Source organism: Mesoplodon mirus, assembly GCF_964341445.2.
Source record: "Mesoplodon mirus genome assembly, chromosome: 4".
Classification (NCBI taxonomy): domain Eukaryota; kingdom Metazoa; phylum Chordata; class Mammalia; order Artiodactyla; family Ziphiidae; genus Mesoplodon; species Mesoplodon mirus.
In genome coordinates this window covers 160,417,906-160,445,730 of record NC_138979.1, presented here as the reverse complement: position 1 = coordinate 160,445,730, position 27,825 = coordinate 160,417,906, and the positions used below count along the sequence as shown (strand labels likewise).

The 27,825-nt window shown below is 49.4% G+C and overlaps 1 protein-coding gene across 5 annotated transcripts; it reads left to right on the top strand.

Annotated features, from left to right (window-relative positions):
* Positions 1 to 1,001: 1,001 nt before the first annotated feature.
* Positions 1,002 to 15,583, top strand: ABCD4 (ATP binding cassette subfamily D member 4). Of its 5 annotated transcripts, XM_082617543.1 has the most exons (19): positions 1,002 to 1,145; positions 3,857 to 3,975; positions 4,131 to 4,258; positions 5,431 to 5,570; positions 6,688 to 6,804; positions 7,158 to 7,283; positions 7,920 to 7,970; positions 9,510 to 9,604; positions 9,841 to 9,962; positions 10,071 to 10,162; positions 10,340 to 10,429; positions 12,205 to 12,413; positions 12,551 to 12,642; positions 13,095 to 13,131; positions 13,517 to 13,566; positions 14,009 to 14,061; positions 14,383 to 14,459; positions 15,094 to 15,209; positions 15,373 to 15,583. In XM_082617543.1, the coding sequence occupies exons 1-19, from the start codon at positions 1,108 to 1,110 to the stop codon at positions 15,439 to 15,441; spliced, it is 1,821 nt and encodes a 606-aa protein (XP_082473669.1). In that variant the 5' UTR covers positions 1,002 to 1,107; the 3' UTR covers positions 15,442 to 15,583. The 5 variants fall into 5 exon arrangements, with proteins under 5 accessions (XP_082473669.1, XP_082473670.1, XP_082473673.1 ...); XM_082617544.1 differs by lacking the exons at positions 6,688 to 6,804; positions 7,158 to 7,283; XM_082617547.1 differs by lacking the exons at positions 3,857 to 3,975; positions 4,131 to 4,258 and having other exon boundaries at positions 1,015 to 1,145.
* The last annotated feature ends 12,242 nt before the right edge of the window (positions 15,584 to 27,825 follow it).

Sequence of the window (27,825 nt, the reverse complement as noted above, 5' to 3'; positions counted from 1 at the left end):
AGACTCTCCACTCGCCAAAGAAAGAATGATCAGGCCCAAAAAGTCAGTAGTGCCAAGGTTGAGAAACCCTGCTGTAGAGCAGTTTGTCATAGTGCTTCATAAAGACAACCAAAACTGTCAACTGGTTGGCCTTCCCAGCTAGACTGGCAACTCCAAGAAGACAGGTGATACATGTATCTTGTTGAGTGTTTGGAATATAGTTGACACTTAATAAGGATTGAAAGAAGGTGGAAAGGTACATCCGGGTTCAAATTTAGGGCCCTGTGAGATCATGCTGCTTGTGATCAGCCACTTGATAAGCATTTCATTCATTCAACATTTAACATGTTTACTAAGCACTTACTATGTACTAGCAGTGTTTGATGTTGGGAATACAACAATGAGCAAGACAGAGTCCCTGCTCAATGAAATTTATTCCTATAAAGGAAGACAAACAATAAGCAACGAAACAAGATGATTTCAGACAGTGATAAATATTATGAAGAAAATAAAAGTATAATGCAACAGTGAATGATGGGGCAAGGACAGCATGGTCTAGGTAGGGTGAGCAGCTGACATTTGAACTAATGATGAGAATGTGCCAGCCACTAAAAGCTCTAGGCTAGGGAGAAGACTGATCCAGGCAAAGACCCTGAGGCCAAAATAGAGGGGCCTGTTCAATGAAGACCAAGGGGAGAGGGCTGGATCACTTGTGCCATGGAAACGTTTGGATTTTATTCTACCTGAAATTGGAAGCCAGACATGTTGTTAAAAGATCACTCTGGCTTCTTTGGGAGAATGTATGAAACATCTATATTCAGAGCTTAAAATACTTGTAAAATACTTCAGTCACATTCTCGGCTACTTCTTGCCAAAGGGGAAACTTCCCATATCCAGGAGGGGGCGCTCTAGGCGCCGGGTCAACAGACTCAGCCCTGTGGTTCTTTTCGAGAAGTCGGTCGCTTCCGGGAGCGGCTGCGTCTCCCTGCGCCTTCCTCTCTATCCGCCCGTCTCTGTGGTAGCCGGGTGCCGGGGCCCCTCCCCTCTTCCGCGGCAGCGAGTTCTTCGGACTTTACCGTGAGCGGACCCGGGGGCTACCGGGCTCCCGCGTCGGTCGGATCCCGGGTCATGGCGGTCCGGGGGCCCGCGCCCCGGGCTGGCACCCGGTGAGTACGGCGGCTGGGGAGGAGGACCGGGCCTCGGGACGTCCTATTCGGGGCTGTGTGGGGAAGGAGCACCTTCCGCCCTCATAACATACTGTGATTTTTTTTAAAACTTTTTACTCAACATGGTGTTTTTGAGATCATCCATGGTATAGTAATCTAGTTTGCACTTCTGAGTGCTGCATGGTGCTACCTAAGTGCGTTAGACCCCAGTTTACGTATACATTACCCTAGTGACGGACACTTAGATTGCTTCCAGCTTTTACGCACCACTTGCCTCCTTTGTGGATATGGGTGATCTTCTTTGGACTATCCATCCCAGGGTAGGATGCTAGGTCACTTAATTCTGCTAAATTTGTTCTCTGGAATGGTCACACCCAACTTCTCAACAGCATTGCGTAAAGGTTCCTGCTGCTTCTTAACGACCGACACCCCACCCCGCCGCCCAGTGTTTGGTATTGTTTGGTTTTCTGTTTATCGACCTGATTAGTGTAAGGTGGTGTCCCATTGTGTTAATTTTCCTCTGTTAAGCATTTGGGTGTCCCCTTATTTATATCCTTTTCCCACTTCCTATGGATTTCCTGTCTTCCTGATGCAGTCATTACTTATATGGACTAGATTTTATTACCTTGTTTATTTTCCACTCTGCAAGTAACTTCTCCAAGTCTTTTAATCTGTGGCAGTATGTTGAACAAAAATACTTAATTCTAAGTTAAATCTGTTAGTTTTCCTGCTTCATAGTTTGTGGTTTGGGGGTCTTATTTGAGAAATACCTTCCATTATATTTTCATTAAGATATTTCTATATTCTATTAACTAAGTAATGTTACTTTTCACATTTAGATTTTTAATCCATTTGGAGTTTTTAAAGTTTATTTTTTTATTTTTTTTTTTTAAGAGTATCTGACCGTTGAAATTGGAACTCTTTTTTATTTTTATTTTTATTTATTTATGGCTGTGTTGGGTCTTTGTTTCTGCGCAAGGGCTTTCTCTAGTTGTGGCAAGCGGGGGCCACTCTTCATCGCGGTGCGCGAGCCTCTCACTATCGCAGCCTCTCTTGTTGCGGTGCACAGGCTCCAAATGCGCAGGCTCAGTAATTGTGGCTCACGGGCCTAGTTGCTCCGCGGCATGCGGGATCCTCCCAGACCAGGGATCGAACCCGTGTCCCCTGCATTAGCAGGCAGACTCCCAACCACTGCGCCACCAGGGAAGCCCTAAAGTTTATTTTTATACATAGTTTGAGGTAATGACCTAAATTTTTCTCTACCTTCTTCAATTAATGACAGATTAATTAATAATTAAAAATTAGAGAAGCTGTACAGCATAGTTAAGAGCACAGAGCCAGGCTGCCTGTGTTCAAACCCTAAGGCTGCCACTTACCAGGTGGGTGACAAGGCAAGTTACTTAACCTTTTTACCCTCAGGTCCTCATCTTTAGGGTTGTGATTATTAAATGAATTAATACACATAAAATGTGTAGAACAGTACTGGGCACGTAGTATGGGCTTGGCATATAATGTGTGTTTAATATGCCCTTTCTTGTGATATAATCTCTATATGTGCCCAGGTAAACACAGGTGAATTTTTTCTTTTTGGTCTTTCCGTTCCATGGTCTTTTTGTTCCTGTATTCATACCACACTTTGTTATTACTCCAACCCTGTAATATGATATGTCTTAATAACCTGATGCTTTAGGTGGGTTTCTTTCCTGTTCCTCACAGTTGTCCTGACTAATTCATGGACCTTTATATTTCCATATACAGTTCCTTAAAGAACTCCTGGTTTTGACTGGTATTGCATTGCAGTTACAGACTTCTATTAGAAATGAAGTCTTTCTATTTAAGTCTTCTTTCACATCCTATAATAGAGCTTTTGGTTTTTCCTCCAAAATGTCTTATACATTCTTTTTTAAAGTTAATTCCTGGATATTTTATGGTTTTTCTGTACTTCTGTAAATGACATCTTATTTTCTTTATATTTGCTAGTTGGTTATTGTTGGTTATTGATACTCATGTGTTAACCCTGTATCTAGCAACATTGCTGGACTCCTTTTATTTCTAACGTTTTGTCTATTTTAAAAAAAATATTTATTTTGGCTATGCTGGGTCTTAGTTGAGGCATGCAGGATCTTCATTGCTGTGTGCGGGATCCTTATTGCAGCGTGCGGGATCTTTAGTTGCGGCATGCCTGTGGGATCTAGTTCCCCGACCAGGGATCGGACCCAGGCCCCCAGCATTGGGAGTGTGGAGTCTTAGCCACTGGACCACCAGGGAAGTCCCACTGACATTTTGTCTATTGCTTTGCTGTGTTTCCTATGTAAATGATCACATCCTCTGAAAATAATGACAATTTAATCTCTTCTTTCATTCCTTTTACCTCATTTCTTTTTTTTTCTTTATTGCTTTAGCCAGGAGCTTAAAATCCTTGATGTAATGGGTTTCCTTGTCTTGTTTGTGACCAAAAAAGAGGATGTGGCTAAAGTTTCTTTATTAATTTAGCTATAGGTTTTTGGTAAATAAGCTTTCATAGCATTTATCAACTTAAATTCCTTTTTATCCCCTGGTCTGTTTCCCTCCTACCATCTTCAGCATTCGTAAACCATTCTTTCTGCATGGCCTGCGCCCTGCCCACCAACAGCTGTAGATAAGCTTGGTAACTGCTCTCTAAGGCTCCATTGTCCTTTTAGGACTTTGCTTCTCCTGCTTCTCTTCTTCAGGCCCAGGTTAGATCTGCAATTTTTCCAGCGGTTCCTGCAGATACAGAAGGTTTTGTTTCCCTCTTGGTCATCACAGAATGCCTTGATGTTCCTGACCCTTTTGTGTGTGGCCCTACTGGGTGAGTGAATGAACCCAGGCCGGTGGGGGGAGGGCAGCCCTGGTTTGAGGTCTTTTCCTTCTGTGGGGTGTTGATGAGGCAAGGACTCGAGGAAGCCTCCCTCTGTCTTTTCTCACCCCTCATCACTGATTCCTGACTCCTCTCCTTCCCCCCAGAACAACTGGTGATCTACCGGGTTGGCTTGATTCCCAGTCAGTACTTTGGGGTCCTAGGAAACAAAGATTTAAATGGGTTTAAGACCCTGACGTTCCTGGCTGTTGTGCTCATCGTCCTCAACTCCGTGGTAAGGTCTTCTCCCTGTGTCTCTCTTCCTCTCCAGTCTAGTGTGATGCCTCTCCTGCGCCCAGTGGGACTTAGCCACCAGGAAGCAGGAACCAAGCTGTGGGTGTGTGTTCCCTCCCTCTTCTGGGAACTCTAGGCAGGGCATTGATCTTGCTGTTGGCCCACATGGGACCAATTCCCAGAGTGTTTCAAGCTCCTGGGGCTTGGCCACAGGATTCTGGTTTAATCCAGCATTTGGTGGAAATGATCCTTGTCCCTTCCATTCCCAGAACTCTTGCTTCAGGGAGCTCGGAGCACTTGAAAACTGGGCTCAGCAGCCAGAGCTGCTGCTGTCCTCTGGGGGGGGCTGAGGCTGTACCTGAGCCTGGCACTTGTCATATCTCCCAGCCTTTGCACCTGCTGCTTTCTTGCAAAATGGCCTCCTTCCCTCACCCCTTGTTCACTTGCTTAACACCTGCTCACTTTTCACAATTCCTCCGCTGTCACCTCCTTCACGTCCTCCTCAGCTTGTCCTTCATGTTTCCTCCACCAAACTCTGCCCCTTCGACTACTGATCCTTTGAGTTCAGCTCTGCTCTGACAATCCTTACACCCTTGTGATCGTCTGTGTCCTCACTAGACTGTGAGCTCATTGTTACTTCCCTCGTGCTTAGCGTACAGGGGCTCCATAAACGGGATGATGAGAGTCAGGGCTCTTAGGACTCAAGCCTAATGCTCTCTGTCAGGCTGCACTACCTGTTTTCTTGGGGAAGCCACTTCTCATCACACTTTGGCACTTTTGATGGGTCTTCGGTCAGTAAGCACCTATGTAGTCAGACCCTGTTCCAAGTTTTGGGGGACAGAAAAGTAAGAACATAAGTGGAATAGAAGATATTGTTCCCAATCTCCAGAAGCTCATGTGCTCTGGAGATGTAAGACAATACGCTGTAGAGGAGGCTAGAAGGCCTTGCCTTTGGTAAGCCCTTCAATATTTGGTGCAGTCAATAAACACATGAGTGAATGAGGAAGGGATGAACCCCGTGACTTGACGCTCTAACAGGCTCAAGTGCTGAGTGGACAGCCGAATGGGCTGGGACTGGTCAGCAGAGGCTTTGCGCCAGCCTGAGCTTGGAGCCGAGACTTGGTAGAAAGAGACTTGCATCTCTCCCTTCCCCTTGTCTCCCCCACTGCACAGCTGAAGAGCTTTGACCAGTTCACCTGCAACCTGCTGTATGTGAGCTGGAGGAAGGACCTCACCGAGCACCTCCACCGCCTCTACTTCCGGGGCCGCGTGTACTACACCCTCAACGTGCTGCGGGATGACATCGATAACCCGTAGGCGCCCCCTCTCAGTCCTTGCTACCCTCTGCGTGGTTCGTCCACCTGGGCTCACACAGCCCTGGAGACCCCCTGCGGCAGACCCCGTGAGGTCATCCACCGTTATCTGCAAATGGTGCTGCCCAGAGCCCAGGGCGAAGGGTGCCCTGCAGAGGACCCCGGAGAGGCTGCAAAGCTGAGGACAGGGAGCTAAAAGGAAGAGGCCAAGAGCAGCTCCCTTGTGTCCACTTCATATCCTGGGCTTCCAGATAAGGCACCCTCTGAAGACAGTGTCCTTGGTAGAAAAAGCTAGAAGAGCAGCGCTCCAGTTTTCAGCAGTAAAAAACTACTGCTGTCTAGGGCTCAGTCTGGGATTCCAGTCACCATTCTATCACCTCTCTTAGGTTCACTAAGCCCCAGGTTCCCTTACACGTGAGGCAACTGAAGCCCAGAGAATGCAAGTGACTTGCCAAAGCTCACGTCTCACTGGGAATAGGAGTCGGTGTGGCCTTGGTGGTGGGCTGGGACACGTGGGTCTCTCTTCACCCTCATTCTTTCCCCACTCCACACCATCCTAAGCACTCTGTTGCCTGACGTAACCTCTCCTCAGCTCAAGTGGAGCTTTGCAGCAAAGACTCTTGGGAGGCCGCTGCTGCTTCTTAACCTCCTCTTCTAGGCCTCTTCTCTATGGCTCAACCTGTACACAACTTCCACAGCCAGATAGCTAACATGGGGGCAGGCTCAGGCTCGTGAGAGAGAGGTTGGGAGGAGTGAGGTAAGTGAGGGAGCTTTCCTGATCATCCGGAAACGCGGATCCTCTACCCTCGGGCTTTTTCTCTGGCTCTGCTCAGAGCTGGCTCAGGACCCTCGTGTGCTGGCCCTTTCAGTTGCCATTTTTTCTGAGGGGTAGACGGAGGCACCATAGGAAGCAACTCTTCAGAGCCCTGTTCGAAAGTCCTAAGGGTCTCGTTGCCTCTAGGAAACCAGCCCTTGTCTGGGTCCACCTTCCCACGGGGTCTTTGCTGACAGCACTGAAAGGCAAGGTCAGAATAAGAGGTAACCTGGAACTGCCTTAGCTCTCTCAACCCTCAAGCCCAGCTCCCTGGGCCTAGTCACTGTGTGTCGTTGGCTCCAGGGACCAGCGCATCAGTCAGGACGTGGAGCGGTTCTGCCGGCAGCTCAGCAGCATGGCCAGCAAGCTGATCATCTCCCCCTTCACCCTCGTCTACTACACCTATCAGTGCTTCCAGAGGTGAAGGCTCTCCTCCTGCCGGAGCCCTTCCTCCTCCCCTGCCTGGTGATGCCCCAGAGTCCCTCCCTCACATTGGGCAGGAGTCAGCTCTCCCTGGTCAGGGTCCACGAGAGGCTGGTCTTCCCTCCCTCCCACCTGCACCCCAGGAAGTCTTCCTGTCTTGCATGCTTGGGCCCCTGCCCTCCCTATGGCCCTGTGGTGTGTCAGTGTCAAGGTACCAGATGCCCCCGCACAGGAGTAGAAGTCGCACAGGGCTCTGAGATGGGACAGGGGCTGCCCAACGGGGCAGGAGTCAGAGCAGAGGCCTGTGGGGATATGTCACTCCCCACACCCTCCCTCTCTCTGCCTTTCAGCACCGGCTGGCTCGGGCCTGTGAGCATCTTTGGGTATTTCATTCTGGGAACCGTGGTGAACAAAATGTTGATGGGTCCCATTGTGGCAAAGCTGGTGCAGCAGGAGAAGCTGGAGGGGGATTTCAGGTGTGTCTCCCTTGCTTGAGGTTTCTGGGCCAGGTGTAATGGTTAAGGAATGGGATCTGGAGAAAGGCTGCCTAAGTTAAAATCCCAGTTAGGCCAGTCACTAGCCGTATGGTCTTGGGCGGGGTCTTTAACCTCTCTAAACTTCAGTTTTCCTATCTCTAAAATGGGGATGGTACTGACAGAATTGTAAGGAGGATTAAGGAGTCATACATGAAAAGCACTGAGAACGGTGACTGGTTGGCCATCATCATCATCATCATCATCATCCCTGGGCCTTCTCACATGCTTCTATTCCAACCACCCTTATTCTGGTCAGCCGATGGGTCCAGTCCCTACTGTGTTTCTTGGCCTCCTCCTTCAGACCCGGCCCTGGGAAGAAGAGGAGCCGTGGCAGGCCTGCACCTGTCCTCTTTGGAGAGGCAAGTGGCTGCCGTGGCTGCAGGTCTCCTGCCATCCCTCCCAGGCCTGGAATTTCCCACCCTGTGACAGTCCAGGGAAGGCGCGGGCTGAGGCAGCCACAGTCTTGGAGTGGAGCCAGGCTCCTCTTTGCCTGGAGGTTTTCTGGATCCAGGACTCTGAAAGGAGACGGGCCAGTCTTGTCCACTGTCAGCACACATTTGCCTTTGGTCTTCCCAGGTTCAAGCACATGCAGATCCGGGTGAATGCTGAGCCTGCTGCTTTTTTCAGGTGAGTCTAGTGGGGATAGTTCCCCTTCTGCCTTGTCAGAGCTGATAGTGGAGATGGTGGAGAAGGAAACAACGCTCCCACCATCACCAAGGCCAGGGACCAGGCATCCTCACACTTGGCTGTGACCCTCTCCCCTTACCTCTCACTGTCCTCGTCTGCCTCATCCTTAGGTCCATGGATTTGCTTCTGAAACTGGTTCTTTCCGTGGCCTAGCATGGGGGCTACATTTGTTCTAAGAATGAAATGAGTGAATGCTTCATCATCTTACTGATGCCTGTAAGGCATTGCCTCTGCCTCTGCTTTTCTGTCTGTAAAATGGCTTTCTGCCAGTGCCTGACGTCCAAGGCTGATCCTTTGTCTCTGTAGCATGGGAGGGAATGGAGCCTCTCAGGTCAGAAGACCTGCTCGCCACAAGACACTGTCCTAGTGGAGCAAAGTGGTCTCCTGACAGCAGCATTGTGAAATCCCATTCCTTCCCCCGGGGCCAGAGTAGGTCCCTGCACTCTGCCTCCTATGAGGACTCTGGATTCAGTATTTGTATTGACAGTAAGTGCCCAGAGGTTTGTGTTTAAGGAGAAGTTACTCCTTGGATCACCTGAATCTAATAGCCCTGGGACTTTGCTCTTCTGTCCGTCTCTGCTGCAGTTTGTAGCTGCCACCACTTGGGGGCACCAAGGATACCAGGGATCTATGAGTGGGGCTGGTCGCGGGGACCAGGTAGGGCTGGGCCTGCGCTAGGTTTTTTTTGGATTCTGCAGCCACTGCTGATGCTTTGGGCCCTGGGGAAAGCAGGTTGATTCTTGGAGCTCCGAGTGTGCTTTCCCGCAGCCTCTCTGTCCTTCCTGCAAAATCTGAAACGTTTCCTCTGTCCTCCCCGACCCTTTCTGCCTGGAGAATTTCTGCCCATCCTTGAAGCTCCAAGTCACCTCCTCCTGGGCGCCTTTCCAGACTCCCTTAGGGGTCACGCCTATTTGCTTCCATAGCCCTGAAGACACACGGCTTACGTAACACTGTCCACGTTCCAGGTGAAGAATGCAGCACATCTGCCTGCCCCCCCTGAACTGGGAGCTCCTCGAGGACAGGAGCTCTTTTGTCTAAAACTTTCGCTGGCTCACTAGCACCAAGCCTGCCACCTAGTGACTGCTGCGTGTATATTTGTTTAATAATAGCCGTTCTTTTTATTGGGAGCCCCTCATGTGCTTGGCGCTTTACATTCAGAAATTCTCACTCTAGCCTATTACGTAGGTATTATAAGCTCCGTTTTATAGATGAGCAAACTGAGACAGGCTTAATAACCTGTCAGTGTCACCCGGCTAGTAACTGGCCAGAGCCAGGATTTGAATCCGGTCTGCCCAGTCTAGAGTTCATGGTCTTTCCACAGACAATACCATGTTGAATGAATGAAGCAATGGCTGGCTGCTAGTGGCCGAAAGGGTCTGCGGGGAAGATCACTTGGGTGGGCTTGGTCCCTAAAGGGGAGTGTGAGGAGGGGGGCTTAGGCTCTCCAGGCCCCGTGGACATCCCGGCCTTTCTCATCAGAGCTGGGCACGTGGAGCACATGAGGACAGACCGCAGGCTGCAGAGACTCCTTCAGACCCAGAGGGAGCTGATGTCCAAGGAGCTCTGGCTGTACAGTAGGTGCAGGGAGCCCCGGGAGGCAGGAACCACTGTGGTCGGGGGTGGGGGGAGTCTGCTTGCCTCCCCACAACTCCCTCCTCCCTCTCTGCACTGATCAGTTTGCCTTTGCCATGAATGACCTCAGGAGAGTGAGGATCCCCAGAACAGCTTGACCCTGCTTGGCTTCCCGTTCCCCTTGGAGTACAGGATTGCTTCCCAAGTCTCTCACCCTAGGTCTTTCTGTCTTCCGCAGTCGGCGTCAACATGTTTGACTATCTGGGCAGCATCCTGAGTTACGTCGTGATCTCGATCCCCATTTTCAGCGGTGTCTACGGAGACCTGAGCCCCACAGAGCTCAGCACCCTGGTCAGCAAGGTGAGAATCCCTTCTGGGGACCCCCTCATACCATCCCCCCTGCCCTTTGGCCCAGCACCCAGGGCCTTGGAGTCAAGGCCCGCGCTCACTGCCCTCTGTCCCGTCCAGAACGCCTTTGTGTGCATGTACCTCATCAGCTGCTTCACCCGGCTCATTGACCTCTCCACCACACTCTCCGATGTGGCAGGCTACACACACAGGTGAGGCTGCGTCCGGCCCCTCTAGGTCCTGAGCAAAGCGTGTACCTCAGGGAGAAGTAGCAGAATGAAAAAAGGAGCAGAAAAGCTCACCATATACTAGTGGGCATGAGAGGGAAAAAGGAGTAACGCCTTCACCTGGGCGCCCAGACCCTTCTCAGGTTTTCACTTCTCGCCCAGGATCGGGGAACTTGAGGAGACCCTGCTGGACATGACCCTGAAGTCACGGGATGGGGAGATCCTGGACGAGAGCGAGTGGGACTTGGCCAGGTGAGCGCTGGGCTGGCGGTGCAGCTCGGTGGTGGAGAATGCAGGTGCTGGAAGCACCCTGGAGCCCAGCCCGTTCCCAGCCGGGCAGCAGAGTTAGGCGGAGCAAATGAGGAAAGCTCTGACTTACGCCAGGCTCGTTGTAAATGTTCACCATCAGTGTTGCTGTTCTGGCATCTGTGTTTATTTACACCATCCCCCAGCTGATGGAAACAAAGTACAGTCTGCCTGGGCCTGAGTTAACAAAACAAAAATCTGAATTGGATCCCTCGTCTTCCTTTATTCCCTCCTCCTCGCTGAGCCCTGCCGCCAGTCCCCTTCCTTGGGGCATGTCTATTCTTTGTCCCCACTCAGGCCCAGAGGTGTCTTTATTCCTGTATCTTTGCAGGCTCCGTGATGTTTTTGACCTTCCTGTGCATCAAGGATTTGTTCATGTCCTCACTTTTCTTGAGCAAACTACTTAACTGTTCTGTGTCTCAGTTTCTTCGTCTCTATAGAGAAGACATGGGGCTTCCCTGGTGGCGCAGTGGTTGAGAGTCCGCCTGCTGATGCAGGGGACGCGGGTTCGTGCCCCGGTCCGGGAAGATCCCACATGCCGCGGAGCGGCTGGGCCCGTGCGCCATGGCCGCTGAGCCTGCGCGTCCGGAGCCTGTGCTCCGCAACGGGAGAGGCCACAGCAGTGAGAGGCCCGCGTACCGCCAAAAAAAAAAAAAAAAAAGACGTTAATGGAACCTTCATCTTAGGGTTGTTGTGGGGATTAGATATCATAGTTCATAGAAAGTGCTTGGATGGAGGCCACAGAGTAAGCTTTCAAAATGGAAGCAGGCTGAATTTCAGGGTCTACACTCAACTGTCTTCCTAGGAGCTAATGCCTTAACTGTTGCCTCTGTTCAGAATTAAAGCTTCATGCAGCTCTGAGCCCAGAGGTGGGGGTGTGGGGCTGGCGGTGCAGGGACTGTAGGGAACTGGAGATGCTCTTCTGTGGGGGAGATGGGCATCCGTGGAGAGCCAGAAACTCCAAACGTGTGTTAGTATTTCCGCTCCCATTCTTACCATCAGCCACACGGCGATGCCATGAAAATGCATGTGATGCCACCAACATTAGAATTGGACAGATGCGGCCCTGTGCCCCTGAGCAGGTTATTCAGCCACCTGGCTCAGCTTCCTCATCTGCCCCGTGGGGATAATAGCTGTGGTTCATGGCTGATAAGACTGATTAAGATCAGTCATGGGCAGGACTTTGCCCAGCGTGCCGCAGAGCAGGTGCCCAGTCCACCTCTATCAGTTTGCTAGGGCTGCCGTGACAGAGTACCGTAAACTGGGTAGCTTAAAGAACAGAAGTTTATTTTCTCATAGTTCTACAGGTTAGAAGTCCAAGATCAAGGTGTCAGCAGGGTTGATTTCTCCTGAGGCCTTGCTCCTTGGCTTGCAGATGGCCGCTTTCTCACAGTGTCCTTACATGGCCTTTTCTCTGTGCTTGTGCACCCCGGTGTCTCTCCCTCTTCTTAAAAGGACACCAGTCATACTGGATTGGGGCCCTACCCTAAAGGCCTCATTTTAATGTAATCACCTCTTTAAAGACCCTGTCTCCGAATGCAGTTACCTTCTGAGGTACTAGGCATTGGGGCTTCAGCATATGAGTTTTGAGGCCACAGATCAGCCCATGGCAACCCTCCAGTCCAGAGGTGATGCCCCCAAGGAGAAAGAACTACCCCTCTGCCCCCAGCAATACTGACACCGCTTATCTTCCCAACATCTCTTCCCTTCTTGCACCCTAGGGCCCCGGGATGGCCAGCAACAGAGCGAACAGATACAGCTTTTCTCCTCGAGCGGGTCTGCATCTCCGCCCCCTCCTCTAACAAACCCTTAATCAAGGATCTGAGCCTGAAGATCTCTGAGGGGCAGAGCTTGCTTATCACAGGCAACACAGGCACCGGCAAGACCTCCTTGCTCCGGGTTCTGGGTGGCCTCTGGGCAAGCACATGGGGTGAGAGCCAGCCTTCCCTGCTCTGAGCCAGCCTTGGCCTGTGGGGGGTATGTGTGTAAGAATCAAGCCTCTTGTTGGGAAAGCAGAGTGTGGGGCAATTACCTTTCTGGGAGATCTTAAAATGGTGCTTTCTGTAGGCACAGTGCAGATGCTGACGGACTTTGGACCCCACGGGGTGCTGTTCCTGCCACAAAAGCCATTCTTCACTGACGGGACCCTTCGGGAGCAGGTTAGCCGGGGCCCACTCCTCCCACCCCTTGCCCCCAACCTGGACCCTGGTGGTGGGACAGGTCTCAGCCCTGGAGAGCTATGGGACAGCAGGTGGGGTATAAAATGAACCAAGCCCAGGAACTCCCTGGCTCTAAGGACTTTTTATTCACTTCTATGGATTAGGCCATGTACTCAGAGCAACTTCTGGGGGCAGGTTAACCTGTGGAGGCCGTAAGCCAAATATCACATGTGTTTGTTGAACACCAGCTTGGATTCTGGGGGCCCTGCCCTGCTGTCTGCCAGCGCCGCCTCTCCCACCGGACCCTCAGCCAGGATGCTCCTTGCTCTCCTCGGGTGGAGAGGAGCCTGGCCTCTGGCAGTTCCTGGGGCTGTTTCTGAGGGAGGATAGCTGTGTGCAGCCCCACCTGTCCTTGGCCCTTGCCCTAGGCCCATGTGGTTTTTTTTTATCAGGTGATATATCCCTTGAAGGAGATCTACCCGGACTCAGGTGAGCTGAGCCTCTTGAGGACACAACCTCCCATCCCACCGTCTCTTCTCTGCCTGACTGTGGCCTCACCTGTACCTTTTGGAAGAGGCCCCAGCCAGGCTACTGGTTTCAGGTGGGGTCCCCTCCACCTCCTCCTTTGACTGTTTACTATTTGGGGGTCTGTACCCTGACCTCATCTTGTTCTGTCTCCCCCTCCGGAGGAGAGACACCACTGGAGGAAAGGAAGGGATTACTTCCTTCACTGGGTCCTTCCCGTGTTTATGAAGTGCTGTGACCTGTCGCTTCAGAGCCTTGGCCCACATTCTGGGGCCCCCGGCCATGATGTGCCCCATCTATTCTGGCTACCCAGAGGAGCTGACTTCTTGAAGGCTTCTGTGTTTTGCAGGTTCTGCTGATGATGAGAGGATCATGAGGTTCCTGGAGTTGGCAGGCCTGGTGAGTGAGGGCAGGGACCCTGAGGCCCAAGCCCACCTGGTGGCACTGACCACAGGTGCTGGCCCAGCGGAGCTGGCCCTACCGTCCCTGCCCCAGGACTGGAAGTCTGGGCCTGGGGCAGGGCAGTGGGTATATAAATCGGCAGTGGGAGCTGTTGGCCAGGTTCGGGCAACGAGCAGCGTCCACTCTCTAGCAAATTTTAAAACAATAATCTGCATCAGCCTGCTTTTTCTGGTCACCACGTTCCAGCAAGTCTAAACAGTGTGGCTGACGGACTGCTTCTCTCTGCCTGGGGCAGACTGCTCCCCTAGCCCCACCTTGGTACGCGACCAGGGGTAGCTGTGTCTCGGGTGTGTGTGGTGGGCCTGAGGAGGTCCTCAGGACGGCAGGAAGCAGGGATGGGCCCTTTCATGGACATCTTTCCCTCTGGGTGTGTTTACAGTCCAGCTTGGTGGCAAGGACAGAGGGTCTGGACCAGCAGGTCGATTGGAACTGGTAAGAAGGAGGTTGGGGTGCTCCAGAGCCAGCTCCCCCAAAGACAGTGGGTCCCAGAGGCCTGGGCAAGGGATCAAGTGACTTCTGACCCCAAATTCTAGGGGTTTGCTGGGCTGCTGGGGACCTGGTTCATGTCCGTGGTACAGAATTTTGGCCTCGCCTTGTGTAGGCAGCGGGGCTGTGGTGGAAAGGGGGCTGACATCCATCCGTCCTGGGGCAGCCTGTCTGCGCTGAGAGCCTCTTCCTGCCCAGACCATTCTGTGCAGAAGCCAAGCTATAGCCTCCTTCCTCCAGTGGGCCTCTCTCGTTCCCCTTTCTCAGGTATGATGTTCTGTCCCCAGGAGAGATGCAGAGGCTCTCCTTTGCCCGGCTCTTCTACCTGCAGCCGAAGTACGCAGGTGAGGTTCGCCCTGTAGGTAGACACGCTAGCCAGGTAACGTTTGCGCTCACAGGTATAGCAGCGTGTGTTCGTGTGCACCTGGAGAGGCATTGGTATGGGTAGGAGAGCACACCTGTGCCTGGCCAGGCATCTCTGTCCCTGCAGGAGAGGATGGCAGGGCTCTGCCCATGAGGCAGCAGTGCTTGGCATCCTCAGGTGTATGTTAAGCTGCCAGTTCTTAACCTTTGTGCCAGTGCAGCAGCTGGAGCCAGCCTTGAGGGGGCTTCTGACGTTACGGTCGTCAGGCCCTGCCATCAGCGAATGGGCCTCCCTCTGCTGTGCCTGGCAGAGGCGTGAACTTTTCTAAGGACTGACATCCTTGGGGGAACTAGGATTCCCTGGATTGAGTGGTCCTAGGCAGTGGCTGGTGGATTAGGAATAGGGTAGGAAGCTGAGGGGTTTTGTCCTGCAGCTGGCAGAAGGCTTCCCAGGTGGAGCCTAGCTCCTCTGGCCCACGCTCTCCCTGAGGCAGGGTCCCTGTAACAGCTTTCAGCCTCCCACCAGGTCCCAGCGGAGGTGGGTGTGGGTTGGAGGAGCAGCAGAGGTGGGTCTGGTGCAGGACTTCATCTCTTCCCACTGGGTCCTGTCCTCAGTGCTTGATGAAGCCACCAGTGCCCTGACCGAGGAGGTGGAGAGCGAGCTCTACTGCATCGGCCAGCAGCTGGGCATGACGTTCGTCAGCGTGGGCCATCGGCGCAGCCTTGAGAAGGTACCCGTGCCCGCAGGATGGCCTGAGGAGGAGAAAGAATGCCAAGGCTGGGCCTGGCCGGGGCCAGAGCCCCCTCACAATGGAGAGTGGGGATGGCAGAGAGGGCAGGGGATCTATCACAGCCAGGGCAGCCTGATCTCCGCGTGGTGGTGGTCTCTTGTAGTTTCACTCCTTGGTTCTGAAACTCTGTGGAGAAGGAAGGTGGGAGCTGACCAGAATCAAAGTGGAATGAAGCCAAGGCTGGCCACCGGCAGGAGAGCCGAGCCCAGGAGGTCGAGTCCCCAGGAGAGACCAGGAGGGCTGATGGGGCAAGGAAGGAGCTCCAGGTGTGCCTCACAGGTCCCGTGTGGGGAGCACCAGCAGCAGTGGACCCAGCCCACGTGTGGCCCTCATCCTGCCAGGGTGCCTCCTGCCGCCTCAGCCAGAGCTTCGTACACTTGAAGTGCTGATTACTTAACGTAAAACCTCAGATCGTGTTTTCTAAAGAAAACCTGAAAGTGTGGGATCTATAAGAAATGCAGGGTCAAAATGGAGAGTGTATTGGACTTGGAGTCAAGTGATGCAGAAATCTTTTAGAATACATCAATTTTGCAACAGTAGATTTTTAACTTTAATCAACTATTTAAATTTTATAACTTTTTTAAAAAGAAAAGATAAACATGTTTTTAAACTTGCAACTTTCCCCTTTTTTCTTTCTTCATCATCATAAGATGATCTTTTTTTTTTTTTTTTTTTTTGGCCCCGCCATGCGGGATGCAGGATCAATGCAGGATGTGAGATCTTAGTTCCCCAACCAGGGATCAAACTCGTGCCCCCTGCAGTGAAAGCATGGAGTCTTAACCACTGGACTGCCAAGGAGGTCCCTAAGATAACCTTTTTTTGTGTGTGTGTGTGGTATGCAGGCCTCTCACTGTTGTGGCCTCTCCCGTTGTGGAGCACAGGCTCCGGACGCACAGGCTCAGCGGCCATGGCTCACGGGCCCAGCCGCTCCACGGCACGTGGGATCTTCTCGGACTGGGGCATGAACCCGTGTCCCCTGCATTGGCAGGTGGACTCTCAACCACTGCGCCACCAGGGAAGCCCCGAAATAATCTTTTTAATTGACTCTCCAGGCTTGTCTTTGAGAGCCTGGGGGGTGGGAGCAGCACTCTCCACTGTGCTGGAACCTTATGCCCGTTGGTTCTTCACTTCACTGGCATCTCCCACTTACCCATTGCCAATTGTCCCTCAGCCACTAACCTCGAGGGCCCTTCTGCTTTTCTTAACCCAGATGAAAATAAATCCCGTAATATTTTTAAGTTAATTCATTTCTTAAATGCATTTTTTAAAATAAAAATTTATTAATTTATTTATTTTTGGCTGCGTTGGGTCTTCGTTGCTGTGCGCGAGCTTTCTCTAGTTGTGGCGAGCAGGGGCTACTCTTCATTGTGACGCGCGGGCTTCTCATTGCAGTGGCTTCTTGTTGCACAGCACGGGCTCTAGGTACGCAGGCTTCAGTAGTTGTGGCTCACGGGCTTAGTGCTCCGTTGTATGTGGGATCTTCCCGGACCAGGGCTTGAGCCCATGTCCCCTTCGTTGGCAGGCAGATTCTTAACCACTGCGCCACCAGAGAAGCCCCCTAAATGCATTTTTAAAGGAAAGTTTACACTTGATATAAATAGAAAGTAACTGTAAGAATTAATACAAATAGTGTTATGAATGGCAGCTCTGTACTGCACCTGCAAAGACTCTACACCTGAGGCTTGCTCTCTGTACAAAGGGAGGTCAGGGATGTCACAGAGGAGTTAGACAAACTAGCACCCAACTGAGAATCTTCTTAATAGATTTGGGGAAATGGAATGGGAACCGCAAGGGAAGTGATTTTCTCTCTCTCTAAGACGAGGTTATTTAATGCCTGTTGATACCACTGAAAATGATCCCAGATGCAGGGTGGAGCTCCAGACTTGGGGAGATGTCGCCCTGGGTAACATGTCTAACCCCCTCCCTCCATGGCGTGGCTGGCATGGAGGCCTCAAGCCTATTCTCAGCTCTGCCCCATACGGGTGCTAAAGCAGTGTGTCCAGGTGCCGAGCTGAGAGAACTCTGGGGTGGGCACCAGACCAGGTCTGATGGTGTGTCCAGTCTCCGGTGAAGCCTCCTTAGGGACCTACAGGATGTCAGCATCGGGAAGGCCCGTGGCAGCCCTTCTCATGGGGCTGAAAGGGACCGTCAAGGTCGGCATCTGCTTCAGGAGCCTTCCCATACTTGAATCTCCCAACCATATCCTGCTAAGTGCTCTTCTGGCCTCTGTTCAGACACCTCTAGCATTGGGGGCCATCCATCCTCAGACCCCTCTGAGGAGAGATCTTCCTTAGGCCAAGGGGAAACGTGTCTCCCTCAGGATCCCCCTGACTCCCACCCTTGGGCATGTTTTAAATTGTGGGGTTCAGGTGTGGAAAGACTCCCTCTCTGGTTTAATTTCTGAAATTTCATCAATATAGCTGAAGCTCCCCTCAGCCTTTCTGGTGATAGCATTGCCTCACTGACTTGCTTCATCCTCACAAGCTCCTTCAACTCCTAAGCCTTTTCCACAAGTGCTGCTGCTAGCAGATTATTATAGAGACCAAGTCTGTTCCTAGCTCAGTCTTTGCACTTGCTATTTCCTCTGCCTCAAACATGTTCCCAGTGCTGTTTCTGTTCTTAATACTCAAATACTCAGCGCCCTCCCTTGCAGAAACTGCCAAGAGAAGGCCGTTCTTAGAGGCAGACTGTACCCTTATCCATCATTCATCTCAGAGATGGTGGCTACTTGAGAGTTTTAGATGAATTGATACAAACCTGCATGAGGAGAAGTCAGGTTATGTGTCCTCAGTGTATGACAAGGACCAAAATATTTATGTTAAATGTTTTAAATAAGCCAGGCAAATAATTTCCCAAACTTAAGTCTCATTCTGCTACCCAGGAATCTACACAGACCCACGTGGATGATACATAGAAATGTTATCCTTATATCCCTCTCATCATTCTTCTGAGGAGTCCTGGAGCCATGGGACAGGGCAGAAAAGCAACCTTTTGTTATCTCCATCAAGTGTCCGCTTACCTACCGTATCACCTTGTGTACCACCCCGGTCATTTTGGGGTGGAGAATAACAAACTAGCCTCTGTGTTCTGCACCCAGGACAGTCTCCCAGGACGCCAGAGAAGAGCAATGCCAGCTGCCCTCTGTAAAGACTACCTTTCCAGAAACATTGTCTTGTTGGTGCTATTTCCTTCTGGCATCCTGTCCAGGTGTCAGAATGATGGGTGGCCCTGGGCTAAACCCTGGGCCAGGAAGGAACCCCTGGAGACACAGGGAGTTGTCAGGAGAACTGGTGCCTGGAGAACAAACCAGCTGAAAGGGAGCCCTGGACTGGGGAGCTCCAGAGACTGTCCTACCAGGAAGTAGGGTGAAGTGTGGACAGGCATCAGGCAGGGGACATGTGCTGGGGAACACTGTCCTCAAGCCGCTGGCAGGGTGAGGCTGGACAACTGGCCAGTGGATTTGCCCATCTGTAAGTAGTTCAGGGTTCTGAGGGTCAGATGCCTCTGGGGAAGGTTTCCCTGGGAAAGTCCAAAGACAGGGCAGAGACTTTTACCTAACATGCTATCAGACCCTGACCCCAGGCCCAGAACTGCCAGCCCGCAAGGGAGTGAAGGGGGAAACAGAGGCAAGTCTCAGTCCTGAACTGGCTGAGAGATTTGTGCAGAGCTTGCATGCTTAAGGGAAGCCCAGCTCCTGCCACATTCTCTTAAGAACCCTGCAAGGAAGATGCTTCCTTTTCTTTCCTTTTTACCTCAGTTGAAGAGTCTGAGCTCCAGGACCTGAAATGACTTGCTTAGGAATCTCAAGTTCAAAACAGAACTCCTCAGCCTCTGACCCGCCCCCACCTGCTGCATTCATCTTGCCCATCTCAGGGAATGACACTTCCACTGTCCACCCTGAGCTCAGGCTAGAGACCTGAGACCCTCCGGACCTCCTTCCCCATATCCAATCCATCACTACATCCCATGGATTCTGCTTCCAAAATATAACTGAAGTCCACCTCTGCCCTCCCCTGAGGCCACCACCAAGTCCCCCCGGACAACTGTGGTAGCCTCGTCCCTGGTCTCCCTGCTGCTTCTCCCAACCCCCCACATCCTCCACAAAGCAGCCTGAGGGACCTTAAAAGTGCAAATTAGCTGTGCCCTACATTAAAGTCCAAAATACTGGGCCTGCGAGGCTGCACTCCCATCCCTCTCCTCAAGCCCATTGACCTCTGTCATCAGAGATGGGCCAAGCTGGTCCTTCTGAGAGCCTTGTTCCCATGCATTCCTGGAAGAGCACAAACTACCAAGACTGACTCAAGGAGAAACAAAATCTGAATAGATCTATAACAAGTGATTGAATCAGTGATAAAAAACCTCCCAGCCAATAATCCTCCCTCCCTCCCCAATAATCTGAGGGCCAGGTGGCTTCACTAGTGAATTCTACGAAACATTTAAAGAATGTTTCGTATCAATCCTTCTCAAAATATTCCAGAAAATAGAAGCAGAGAGAACACTTCCTAACTCATTCTATTAGGTCATCATGGCCCTGCACCAAAGCCATATAAAGACTTTACAAGAAAACTGAAGACAAATACCCTTTATGAATATATAGATGTAAAGATTCTCAACAAAATACTAGTGGACAGAATCCAGCAGTATATTGAAAGCATTATACATCATGATCGAGTGAGATTTAGCCCAGGAATGCAAGGGTAGTTCATATGAAAATCAACATATAAAGCAGAAACTAATAAAAAAATAAAAAAAAAGAAAATCAACATAAAACACCACAGTAGAATGAAGGGGAGAAGCCACATGATCACCTCTTTTGGTGCAGAAAAAGTATTTGATAAAATCCAACCCCCTTTTATGATAAAAGCACTCAATAAACAGACTAGAAGGAAAGGGAATTTTCTAAACATGATAAAAGACATATAAAAAACCCTACATCAGGGCTTCCCTGGTGGCGCAGTGCTTGAGAGTCCTCCTGCCGATGCAGGCGACACGGGTTCATGCCCCGGTCCGGGAGGATCCCACATGCTGCGGAGTGGCTGGGCCTGTGAGCCATGGCTACTAGGCCTGCATGTCCGGAGCCTGTGCTCCGCAACGGGAGAGGCCACAGCAATGAGAGGCCAGCGTACCGCAAAAAAAAAAAAAAAACCCTACATCATACTCAGTTGGTAAAAGACTGAAAGCTTTCCCACTAAAATCAGGAACAAGACAAGGATGACTGCTTTTACAAATTTTATTCAACATTGTACTGGAGGTTCTGGCCAGAGCAGTTAGTCAAGAAAAAGAAAAGGCATCAAAATTGGAAAGGAAGAAATAAAACTATATGCAGAAGACATGATCATATATCTAGAAAATCCTAAAGAAAAAAGACAAAAAAACACAAAGTATAACAAAGTCAACAAAGGTGCAGGATACATGCAAAAATCAATTGTATTTCTATATACTGGCAATAGACAAAGCAAAAAGGACTTAAGAAAACAATTCTATCAATATTTACAATAACATCAGAAAGAATAAAATTCACCCAGGAGGTGCAAGACTTACACTCTGAAAATACAAAACATTGCTGAAAGAAATTAAAGACCTAAATAAATTGAAAGACATCCCATGTTCATGGATTGGAAAACTTTATTTTAAATATTTTGCAGACTTCTTTATTTATGTGTTTATTTTTTAAATATTTTATTTATTTATTTATTTGGCTGTGTCAGTGTGCAGGTTTCTCTCTAGTTGTGGTGTGCAGGTTTTTTTTTCTTTTTTTCTCTCCAGTTGTGGTGCTTGGGCTCCAGAGCGCATAGGCTGTGTAGTTTACAGCACGCGGGCTCTCTCATTGAGGTGCGTGAGATCAGTAGTTGTGGCGTGTGGGCTTAGTTGCCCCACGGCATGTGGGGTCTTAGTCTTAGTTCCCCAGACCACAGATCAAACCCGCATCCCCTGCATTGGAAAGCAGATTCTTTACCACTGGACCACGAGGGAAGTCCCTGGAAGACTTAATGTTGATAAAAGGGCAATATTTCCTAACGAAATACTCGTTCACAGATTAAATGTAACCCCTATCAAAATTCCAATGGCTTATAGACATTTCTCCAAAGAAGATATACAGGTTGCCAACAAACACATGAAAGAATGCTCAACATCATTAATCGTTGGAGAAATGCAAATCAAAACTACAATGAGATATCATCTCACACCGGTCAGAATGGCCATCTTCAAAAAATCTAGAAACAATAAATGCTGGAGAGGGTGTGGAGAAAAGGGAACACTCTTGCACTGCTGGTGGGAATATGAATTGGTACAGCCACTATGGAGAACAGTATGGAGGTTCCTTAAAAAAGTAAAAATAGAACTACCATATGACCCAGCAATCCCACTACTGGGCATATACCCTGAGAAACCATAATTCAAAAAGAATCATGTGCCAAAATGTTCATTGAAGCACTATTTACAATAGCCAGGAGATGGAAGCAACCTAAGTGTCCATCATCGGATGAATGGGTAAAGAAGATGTGGCACATATATACAATGGAATATTACTCAGCCATAAAAAGAAACGAAATTGAGTTATTTGTAGTGAGGTGGATGGACCTAGAGTCTGTCATACAGAGTGAAGTAAGTCAGAAAGAGAAAGACACATACCGTATGCTAACACATATATATGGAATCTAAGAAAAAAAAATGTCATGAAGAACCTAGGGGTAAGACAGGAATAAAGACACAGACCTACTTGAGAACGGACTTGAGGATATGGGGAGGGGGAAGGGTAAGCTGTGACAAAGTGAGAGAGTGGCATGGACATATATACACTACCAAACGTAAAATAGATAGCTAGTGGGAAGCAGCCGCATAGCACAGGGAGATCAGCTCGGTGCTTTGTGACCACCTAGAGGGGTGGGATAGGGAGCGTGGGAGGGAGGGAGATGGAAGAGGGAAGAGATATGGGTACATATGTATATGTATAACTGAGTCACTTTGTTATAAAGCAGAAACTAACACGCCATTGTAAAGCAATTATCCTCCAATAAAGATGTAAAAAAAAAAACAAAAAAAGATGGCAAGAAAAGAAAGGTTTGAAAAATAAAATTCCAATGGCCTTTTATTTTTTTTGCAGAAATGGAAGTTGATCCTAAAATTTGTATGGAATTACAAGGGATCACAAATAGGCAAAACAGTCTTGGAAAAGAAGAACAGAGGTGAAGGACTCACACTTCCAGATTTCAAACTTTCCTTCAAAGTCAGTAATCGAACCAGTGTAGTAGTGCTAGCATAAACATAGACTAACATAAAGTTCTGGGGAGTAGAATGGAGATTCCAGAAATAAACCCATATATCGAAGTCAAATTATGTTTGTCAAGGGTGCCAGGACCATTCAGTGGGGATAGTGTCTTCAGCAAATAGTGCTGGAAAACTTGAAATCCATATGCAAAAGAATGCAAGTGGACCCTTAGCTCACACACCAGATACAAAAATTAACGAAAAATGGATCAAAGAACTAAATTTTAGAGCTAAACTAAACCACTCTTAGAAGAAAGCATAGGGCAGATCTTCTTGAATTTGGCAATGGTTTCTTAAATATGATGCCAAAAGCACAAGCGACAAGAAAAATGGATACATCGGACTTCATCAAATTAAAACTTTTGTGCATCAAGGGACACTAGCAGGAGAGAGCAAAATAGTGAAGCAGGCCGTTCCAAACACCCATCCCTCAAAAGGAACATTGAAAAGCAAGCAGAAACTCTCAGAACCAACTTTGTCTGAACTGGACAACAGTCATAGATTTATAGCGAAGACTGCATCAAGACAACTTCAATATGGTAGGTAGGAAAGCTGTGTGGTGTTTTTTTGTTTGTTTATTTATTTATTTATTTATGGCTGCATTGGGTCTTCGTTGCGGTGCGCAGGCTTCTCATTGCGGTGGCTTCTCTTGTTGTGGAGCACAGGCTCTAGGCGCACAGGCTTCAGTAGTTGTGGCTCATGGGCTCTAGAGTGCAGGCTCAGTAGTTGTGGCACACAGACTTAGTTGCTCTGCGGCATGTGGGATCTTCCCGGACCAGGGCTCGAACCCATGTCCACTGCATTGGCAGGTGGATTCTTAACCACTGTGCCACCAGGGAAGTCCTTGTGTGGTGTTTTTACTTGCCTTGCCTCAACTCTTCACCAGCTTGGTGGCAGTCTTGAAGAAAGCAGCCCATGTTCTCAGTACGGGACCCCAGTCTCTGGTTCCAGAGAAAGCAGAGCAGACCTTATTCACAAATTACTGTTTGTTCTAATCTATCAGGGGCTAGAAAGACTGACAGGTACTCTTCTCTGTCTTGCCTGACTTGGAACTCATTCAGGGCAGTAAAATAGTAGGCATTGCTCAAAAACTTTGTAAGGTGGGGGACTTCGCTGGCAGTCCAGTTGTTAAGATTCCGTGCTTCCGCTGCAGGGGGCGTGGGTTCTGTCCCTGGTCAGGGAACTAAGATCCCACATGCTGTGTGGCATGGCCAAAAAAAACCCCAAACACCAAAAAACAAAAACAAAAAACAAACTACCTTTGTAAGGTGAACAAAAACCTGCAGCCACGTGAAGCAAAGATTATGCTTAAGACATACAACAGACCACCTAAAGCCTAGGAAGAAATACTGGGGAGTCTCTTTGGGAAATTGGGGTATTCTAAAGTGACCCTGTGTACTACGGAATTTAGAAAGCCACATGCATGGCTAGGACAGGATGCATGTTTGGAAAAGACCTGAGAAGACCCTAAGCTTTCACCTCTGGCAGGTCACTGGGCTTGGTTGAAGCAGGAAATAAAGGCTAAGGCAGAGTTTTAAACTGCCTGGCTAAGTGCTAAAGGAGTGGCCAGAAAAGAGCCAGTCTGTAAAGACTGGAAGAGATGGGGTGTTTGTTTCTTTTTAGCTCCTGGTATTCAAGGAAATCTCTGTGAAAATACTAGTTGAACAGAGACTTCAAATGAACACACATGACCAGGATGACGGTCTTTACAAAAATAGTTTGGGAAAGTTATCAAACAAACAGATGACTGCAGTTTTCAATAATCAAAACCAGTAAACTCTGGGGAAGGGAGAGAAACTGATTTCCAGAGTTACCATATTATAATATTCAAATGTTCAGTTTTCAACAAGAGCAACAAAAATCGTACAAAGAAACAGGATTGTGGTCCATTCAAAGGGGAAAAAATGGACAGAAACCATCCCTGAGGATGCCCAAACGTTGGACTTTCTAGATAAAGGCTTTAAGTCAACTGTCTTAAATGTGCTCAATTAGCTAATGGAAAGCTTAGAGCTGGTTCTAGCTTTGGCTCTGGTGTTAGAGCTGGAGCTACAGCTGGATGTGGCCCCGCAACTGGTGTGAGAGCTGGTCCAGGAATTGGCTGTACCTCTGAACTAGCTCTGGCCCTATAGCTGGCCCTAGCTCTGGCTTTTGTATTAGAGCTGGGGCTGGAGCCGGCACTGGCTCTGGACATGCCAACGGCTCTGTCATTGGCTCTGCCTCTGGACCTTGTGCTAGAGCTAGTGCTGGTACTGGCTCTAGCTCTGGAGCTGGCCCTGGTCCTAGAGCTGGTTCTGGCTCTGGCTCTGATGCAGGAGATGCTCTAGCTCTGGAGCTGACACTCAGTATGGCTCTCAGTTGGGGTCAGGTGCTAGAGCTGATAATGCATCTAGCTCTTGCTCTGGAGCTGGCACTGGCTCTTGCTCTGGAGCTGGGGTTGGAGTAGGTACCACCGCTGTTTTTAGCTCTGGAGCTAGAACTAGGACTGGTGCTAGGGCCGACGCTTGTCCTGGAGCTGGTGCAGGCTCTAGCTTTGGAGCAGACGTTGGAGCTGACTCTAGCTCTAGAGCTGGTATTGGAGCTTGTTCTAGTTCTAGAGTTGGCTCTGGCTATACGTCTACAGCTGGAGCTGGGGCCAGAGCCATCTCTAGCTGTGGATCTGGTGTTACAGCTGGCACTGGAGCTGGCTCTGGACAAGTTGGGCACATCACTCCAGGTCTGAGTTGGCCGGGTTGAGATGATACACAAAGGCCACCAGCTGCTTCATGCAGGGCAAATCTGGAGGCTGACAGGAATCCTCTGAGTACTGTCCAGCCAGGTGCCTAAGATGGAGGGGATGGCACTCAGGTAGGAGGGCAGGTAGCAGAGTCAGAGCCCTGGCCTTTCCTTCCACACTGCCTCCTACGGCACCTTTGCAGGGAGCTGGGTTCCTACACCTGGCCCCGCCCTTCCAAAGACCTGCCCCATCCCATCCCCAACCCCGCTCTGGCCATCCTGGCAATAGCAGGCCTTGTCACCAAGCAGGGAGCTAGCAAAGAGCCTCGGTCATAGGGTGCTCTCAATAAATGATTGACCAACTCTCCCCTTCTTCAGGAAAGCCTGACATACTTCTCTGTCTGTCTTCCCTGGCCCCCGCCCACTGGAATGTTAACTCCACGAGGGCAGGGAGAGGTTGTGTCTGCTCTGTTCATTACAGAGAGCAGGCACATAGTAAGGGCTCCATAGATATCTAATGGATGAGAAAACACGGGGAGTCTGTCCTCTTGCCCCAGTCTTCCTGTAACAAGATAGGGTAGGGGGATCCCTGGAGAAAGAAGCAGGCATGGCTTTCTTGACATAAGAGAAGCCATTTTTGGCTTAAGCCATCTTGTGATCTAAGCCTGACCACTATGCCTGCCCTTGAGCAGGTCTCAGTAATTACTAATCGTAAGGAAACAAAAGAATGCGGAAACATTTAATAACCTACAATGGAAAAGAATCTGAAAAGGAAGATATAGATAGATAGATAGATAGATAGATAGATAGATAGATAGATAATAGATGATAGTTAGAGATGGATAGATATGAAACTGAATCACTTTGCTGTACACCTGAAACTAACACAACATTGTAAATCAACTATACTTCAATAAAAAAAATTTTTTTAATGCAGAAACAAATGACTGTTATCAGGCAAGAAAAGTAACAATAGCAAAGATAACATATCAGTTGTAAAGACTCCCAGTTCTGTTTCAGTAGTAAAGATTAGCCTGAAGTGCTCAACCACCAGATCAACTGGAACCTAAGGAATGATGTTGACCTTTTCTGACCCTTCTGACTTCAACTAAAGCTCGGACTCTGTCGACCACCCAAGCCTTTTCATGAATATGCATGTACCCTTAGCTTGAAATTTCCCCAGTTTTGCTGTTTTAGGAGACACTGCTTTGGGAAAGATTCCCTGGTGTTCTTACTTGCTGCAAGTAATAAACCCTTCCTTCTCCTGTGCTTTGGCTTGGTTGTGTGTTTTGATTTGACACCTACTGAGAGGCGAACCCAGTTTTCAGGTAACACTCCCAGGGCACTCATGGCACCTCAACCTGTAGCTTGTGTGCTGAGGTGCTGCCTTACTCTCTGTACACCGTGTGTGGTCACATCTTCCCAATGACACTGGGTACCTGAAGGGCAGGGGAGCAGCCTGGCCTAGTCCCATGTGCCGCTGAGCACGCACAACTAAGGTTCAAGGCAGACTCATAAGCAGGTTGCCCACCACACCTCCTGTTCTGGGACCCCCACCCCACCCTCGCAGATTAAGGGGGCGGGGGTACAAGCAGAGCTGGGATGGGGCTGTGGTGAGTCTATGTCTGATATTTCCTTATGATTAGATTCAGGTTATACAACCTAATCATGAGGAAATACCAGAAAAACTCAAATTAAGGACATTCTATAAAGAAACTATCCTGAAATCTTCAAAAATATCAAGGTCAAGGAAGGCCAGGAAAGACTGAGGCCTGTTCCCAATTGAAGACTCTACAGAGATTTAGCAACTAAATCCAATGTGTGGTTCTGGGGACTTCCCTGGTGGTCAAGTCATTAAGAATCTGCCTTCCAATGCAAGGGACAGTTCGATCCCTGGTTGCGGAACTAAGATCCCACATGCCACAGGGCAATTAAGCCCTCGTGCCACAGCTACTGAGCCTGCGCGCTCTGGAGCCCATGCACTGCAATGAAAATATCCCACATGCCGCAACTAAGACCCGATGCAGCCAAATAAAAAAAAAATAAATGTGTGGTTCTGGATTGGATCCACCACTTATAAAGGACATTATTGGAATGATCACGTGGACAGAGAATGTTGTCTGCCATTTCAGTAAACAGCAAATATTACCCGCCATCAAGCTATTCACCACTGCAGCTGCCCCCCACAGTGCACCCTGAGAGAATTCAGGATGGAGCAAAACAGGATACAGGCCCTCAGATAGTTAAGATGCATATCAAAGGAATAATTTCAATGAGCCCAGGCTCTTGCATCTTCCCATACATAGAAAGTCACTAAAATCATTAACCTGAGATGTCTGTTTTTTGTGATTAGAAGTAATCTTGATGTTTGGCTATATATTTTTTTTCTTTTTTCTTTTAAGCAAAACACCTTTATATCCTGGCTCTTTCCTTACTTCTTTTGAAGAGTTCCACAGCTATCTGAGAGGCTGTCTCCTGGTCTACAGTCCTCAGTAAAGTTCCTGAATAAAACATTTCTCTCAACTATTAAGTTGTGCTTTTTCTTTTCAGTTGCCAGTTTGGGCAATCAGCAAAG